Here is a 6,159-nt window from a genome sequence, read left to right as displayed (position 1 = left end):
GTTGTTGGTAGTAATTATTATCCATCATGTTGTTGGTAATATCAATTAGGTTACAGATCTTTGTAAATCTTAGAGTTTACTTGCCTCAGATTAAAATTGTTTGTTTCCGTTATCATGTAATTAATCTAGGAAGTTTAAAGAAAACATATCAATAATATGGTCTAATATCGGTCCAATAATGATTACATGCGGTTTGGTCAAAAACTAGACTAGTACTTAAATATAAACAACCGTTTATGTTAGTTTAAATAATATGAATATAAACCGACATCATTTTATATTTGAAATTTTGTCAAAAAAAAGACATGTGATTATGTTTTCCGAACCGACTACAAAATGTTCTCTGGTTACACAACAATATAACGGTCATGAAAAGGAATCCTATAAAAGATGTTTGGTATCAAACCAAAGTGAACTCATTTTATCGTTAGTGTTTCACAATTTAACTATCATATAATGATCATATAATATATACACCATGTAAATCTTTGTGACATGTATGGTTTTTAGTAGACCTTATAAATGTGTAATGTCAGGTTGTTATATTAAACGAGTTGAAATAACTTAAAATTTCATTATCCATTAACTTTTGTATAGTTTCGAGTCAATATATTTAATTAAACCAGCTGAAGTCTCTTACCTACATATATTCATTTAGTGCTAGTTTCTATCGTATTTGTTTTTGTCAACTCTAGTTTTTTCCCTATCCCTAATATTTTTTATTCTTAAATTACTACCTAAAGATAAATAATTTTTTTTCTTTACTAAATATAACAACAAAACCAATCACAATCGGGCTTGATCTAATTTTAATCTGGTAACTTATTACTCAAATCAAATTCCATTATCCCAACAATTCAAAATGGGCCCAACTAGCCTAAAAATTAATAAAAAGAAAAAAAAAAAAAAAAAAAAGTGAAGCCCATGAATGACCCATCTGAAGTCAACAACTTGATAAGAAGCAATAAACAAATGGTGCTCCCACCTGTAACAGAATTCTATCAGCAAGTGAAGTGGCCGCGAAGAAAGGAAGCTTCTGTTCACCATATCTATCTCTCTTCCCACTCACTCACTAATCAAATTAATGATGATGATGAAAAGAGCAGAAATCGATACCACCGCCCCTTTCAAGTCCGTCAAGGAGGCCGTCGCCTTGTTCGGCGAGAAAGTTCTCGCCGGCGGAGTTTACGCCAACAAACTCAAAGAGGTTTTCTTCTTTTTCCAAATCTTGTCATTTCTTTTACATTTTTTTAGACTAAAAAAATGAAACTTTAAATGATCAACGATCATTTTAACTTCTAATACGTATGTTTTTAGTTTTTTGTTACATAAATTTAATGGTGTTGGCGTGTTGCAATTGAAACTATGTTAATTCCAACTATATACCGAATTCTTGTGTTCATATCATTGATATTTTATGTATTCAATTATCATCAAAAGGCTAACATAATACATTGTCGAGTAGAATTTTGTTCGTGGTTGTTTGTTACAATTTGACGTTTGAAATTTTAGTTATTTTGACTAAAAGTAATTATGATAATATATAGGATTACTACAAATCTTATCTAACAAAATTGGATTTTTAACTTTTTTTTTATTAATGGGGTTTTGAAAAATATACGTAGTTATATGATTATATTTTTACAAATTTCTTATTGAGAGACTATTTTTGAAAAAGCCATGCAGATTTATAACAATATACATTATTTTATAGTTTGATTATTAGATTTTTGTAAAGTATAATGTTGGGATAAAAATACTATAATAAATAGCTCAATGAAAAAACATTACGATCTTTATCTTTAATTTTAATTTAAATATATAATCAATAAACTTTTTTCACTAGATTCTATCAGTACAATGGAGGAAAACACAAAAGTTGATGTAACGAATTTATTATCTCACTGGAAAAAACGATATTATATGGAAAAGAAGGAGATTGCTTAAAAGTGAATGAAGGCATTCTTTCTGACCGAAGTCACGGGAAAAGCCTTATCGATTTTATGATATAAAATTATGTTATTTTCATGTTTAACTGTCAAAATATATAAGAAAATTTCTATTAATTTACCAGTTTATTCCGCATAGAGTAAATTACATGAATGGTCCCTATGGTTTGAGATAATTTACACATTTGGTTCCTAACTTATTTTTTTATCTCAGAAGGATCCTGTGTTTGTTTTTGTTACGCGTTTGGTCCCTATTGTTTGTTTTTGTTACATGTTTGGTCCTTATCTTACCTAAAAAGATTATTGTTTAAATAGGGAAAAATGGTGCAGTAGGTAAGCTAAGACGAAGGGGGTGGGGTTAGAGGTGTTTTATTTAAATAAATTAAAAAATAAAAGGTAAATAGTCTTTTTAGGTAAGACAGAGAACAAGCGCGTAACAACAATAAACATTAGGGACCTTCCAAGTTAAAAAATTAAGTTAGGGCTCAAACGTGCAAATTACCCTAAACCATAAGGACCATTCGTGTAATTTACTCTTCCACGTATGATATTTTGTCATTTTTTTTATTTTTTTATTTTAAGTAGAAACCATCTTAAGTTGCTTAATTTCCAACCGATAGTCAATGGATTAACCTGTTATATTTTGTCACTAGATATAACAACTTTTATCTATTTATTTAATTTGAATTTTTTTGGATTAATATGCAGATAGAAAACAATGTGAAAGAATATGAAAAAATTCCTATGCCTATCACCATAGAGTTGGAGGAAACAAAGCAAAGACTTGAAGAGGCACAAGAAGATCGAATGCTAATGGCAACTTGTCTTTCTTCTCTACAACAAGAACTCGAACGCACCAAATACGAGCTACAACAACTTAAACAAAACTCCAAAAATCACCCGGGCATTGAAGAGGATTTTGAATTCATAGAAGATGTCACCAAATTTGAAGTGAAACCAGAGAGTACAAGTCACAATGCAACATCCGAACTTGAATTTCAGAAGAAAAGATACGTGACATTTGCAAATCCACCTTCGGTTGCACAAGTTATGATACAACCATGTGATGCCACTGTGCTTGAACGGCATCCTTCTTTGAGAAAGAAGAAAAAGAAGGCCTTGATCCCATTGATTGGTGGGATTTTTACCAAAAAGAAAAACATAATCCATGTTTAATCGACATATGATTAACTTCAATAAAAGGAAGTTTATGGAAGTTAAGTGACTTTGAATGTATGATCTTGAGAAAGTTTTCTTGTAATAAGGAACGGTATGAACATAACTAAAACCAAGTGTTTTGTGGGGTTGTTTTATATACTAAAATAGCAAAGATATGTGAGGAGTACGACTTTAATAATGCGAGTTACACCTAATTACAACTTGGACAAAGTTACATAAATGGTACTTCTGATCCTAGATTCCTATGTTTCTTTTATAATTTACTTTTTTATTTTATTGTTGACGAAGATGATGCTTGTGATTTCAAAATACATATAAAAATATCAAAGAATCAACCCATTTTAACTTTATAAACAATGCCATGAATTTTTATAAAATTTAACCACTTATTTTTATAAAGATTATGGGTGTGTTTGACAAAAATAGCTGAGAACGTTTTATTAAAGGCAATGTGAGATAGTTTTTAGATTTGAAGCCTTTTATTTAAAGTAAATGCTAAAAGTTTGTAGTGTCGAACATGACATTTTTTTTTCAAAACCAAGCGTTTTGTCAAATGCTGGAAGCTAAAATGTCTTAAAAGTTTTTTGGCAAACATGTCCTACAACTTCCCAAGGAGCCTCTCTCTCTCTCTCTCTCTCTCTCTCTCTCTCTCTCTCTCTCTCTCTCTCTCTCTCTCTCCACTCCATTACTTCATTTCCTTCACTCCACTACTTTCCCACTCTCCAAGAAACCTTTATCTCTTGATAGCTCTCAAGAACTCAGCCATATGCAACCATAAACTTATGAATTTGAAGCTCGGTTGTGGCTTTCTAACTCCAAAAATCAAAGACAAGGTAAGATACTTCACTCCCTTCTTTTTTTTTCTTCTTCATTCTGATATATGTTTTTGCACTTTTCTTTCTAAACTTATATTATTTGTCTCTTGTATGGAAAGAATCTTCAAATGCATGTTAATATTTGTAGATTATCACCATGACATGTTACATGTGTTAAAAATGGTGATGATCCATGATCAAACATATCTTAAGATCACAACATAAAAAAATCGACTTCTACATCTTTACCTTCCTCTTAGTTGTTTTCTTATGGTCAAAATCATTCCTAGAACTTCTCAAACTCACTTGACAATTAATTAACCTTTTTTACAAATAAAGTTAGCCAAAATGACCGATCATGTAAGGTTTTGAAACTATAGGGACTACCAATGTAACGTTTAGAAAAAATATCCTGACATTCATACATTTTGGAAACCATAGCACCATTTATGAAATTTTGTCTAATAAGACAAGATATCAAAACATGTCCATGTGGTTTCCAAAAAAATATCAAGTTTAGAATAACTATTGTCATGTGACATCCCCATTTACACGACAAGGAAAGACCACTTTAATGCTTATTTTAAAATCACGGTTTTCATTTATAAATGAGGAACTTTGTCTCACAAAAGTATTCTTGTAGAAATGTTTTTCATTAATTTATAAACAGTTTGAGATGTTATAACCGATACAAAACATAAGTATAAACATATCTTACAGTAATTAAACTAGTGGCCTAAAACTCTTCAAATCTTTCTGCAGAATGTACCCTTTTATTGCTACCTGTGATACAATAAACTGAGTGGGCCGGGTTGGGAAACTTGGTGAGTAAATAAGGTTTTCAACCCACAATAATATAATTTAATGTTGTTAAAGTATATATTTCACAACAAATAATTAGCCCGATTACCTATTCATGTTACTCTATCTATCTATCTATTTATCTATCTATCTATCTATCTATCTATCTATCTATCTATCTATCTATCTCTCTCTCTCTCTCTCTCTCTCTCTCTTATCCGGTAGGATTATCTCAAGGTGTTATCATAAGGATTAATGTAAGCAACAAGTAGACAATATTGTTGAGGAGATTCCCTAACAATATGTGTCAATAAGGCAACCATGGAGGATAGAGTACTCGAATGAACCTACAGTCTATGCTTTTGGTTTGTGTGTTTCATTAACAATTACAAATTGCAAGTCTACTAGTGTTACACTAGATTGTATAGAATAGTTTGTGGTCGTCATCTATTCTCTTGTTTTAAATAATGGTTATATGAAATTGTAGCCGAATATGTCTAAGATAGATGTTTTGAAATGATTTGGTGATTTGTTTTAGTGTTTAGTGGGGAGTTGAATTGGTTTATTTGGATTGTTGGTTTGTTTGGCTTGTTGATTCATTGTAGGTACATCATGTCTACTTCATGAAAGCTTCTAACCGGCTAACGGAGGGAGCAACGACCCTAGCATCCTAAAGCTCCACACAAATTAAGCGAGAGTGTTCTATAAAAATGCACCACCAAGAAAAGTTCGCTAAAAAAAGTTTGAATTTATGGATACAGTCGTCAATTTAAGGGTCCTCGAGGGAGTTCTCCAATTGTTGTGTAACATTAGATGGGAGAATCTCTTTAACCCCTTAGCCAAAACTTATGAACTTCCGACTAGAGAGTTTCTTGCTTCTAGCAGGCAAGATAGCAAGGATGCAACCGTCATATTCCAGCTTTTGGGAGAATCACATTTACTCAATTTCGAGAGGGTGAATGAAATAATGGGCACACAAATGACGGGCACCCATATGACTTCTGACAAAATGTTCCAACGAGTTTAACCATGAAATTTTCTGGAAGGAAATTACCGATTGGATATATTCTTCGACCGGTTGAGAAAAAGCTACCTCCATCATTCACCCGTGTCTACGACTTGGCCACTTCTGCCTCCCTACCCATACCTTCTTCCCACTCATCCTTATCCCCCTCCACCCTAACCTTAATGATAGTTTCATTTTATTTACTTCTTTTTATAGTTTATTTTAGCATATCTCATTCACATTTTAGTTAATTTCCATGCATATTTTCCTTTTTGTTATTTTATGACCACTTTCGGGTACTTTCGAATTTCGTAAGCGTAATTGCAGGTTTTATGGAGAGTAGCAGAGCGGGATCTTTGGGAAGCAATTGGGCTTAGAAGCCATCAAGAATTTTGAGCTTGATAACTAT

General features: G+C 31.8%; 1 protein-coding gene across 1 annotated transcript; it reads left to right on the top strand.

Annotated features, from left to right (window-relative positions):
- The first annotated feature begins 978 nt into the window (after positions 1-978).
- Positions 979-3,306, top strand: LOC145090271 (WEB family protein (DUF827)). The gene is made up of 2 exons (XM_079028564.1): positions 979-1,207; positions 2,658-3,306. Exons 1-2 carry the CDS (start codon positions 1,085-1,087, stop codon positions 3,123-3,125), a joined length of 591 nt encoding a protein of 196 aa, XP_078884690.1. The 5' UTR covers positions 979-1,084; the 3' UTR covers positions 3,126-3,306.
- The last annotated feature ends 2,853 nt before the right edge of the window (positions 3,307-6,159 follow it).

Source organism: Lactuca serriola, chromosome 2 (assembly GCF_051521515.1).
Source record: "Lactuca serriola cultivar US96UC23 chromosome 2, Lser_US96UC23_V15, whole genome shotgun sequence".
Taxonomy (NCBI): domain Eukaryota; kingdom Viridiplantae; phylum Streptophyta; class Magnoliopsida; order Asterales; family Asteraceae; genus Lactuca; species Lactuca serriola.
The sequence above is the reverse complement of the archived record's forward strand: the minus strand, read 5'-3'. Positions and strand labels throughout refer to the sequence as shown.

Excerpts from the sequence above, each read along its gene's own strand:
- LOC145090271 (XM_079028564.1), top strand. The coding sequence starts at position 1,085 with ATGATGATGATGAAAAGAGCAGAAATCGATACCACCGCCCCTTTCAAG. Across the intron at positions 1,208-2,657 it reads ACGCCAACAAACTCAAAGAG|ATAGAAAACAATGTGAAAGA; the intron begins GTTTTCTTCTTT and ends ATTAATATGCAG.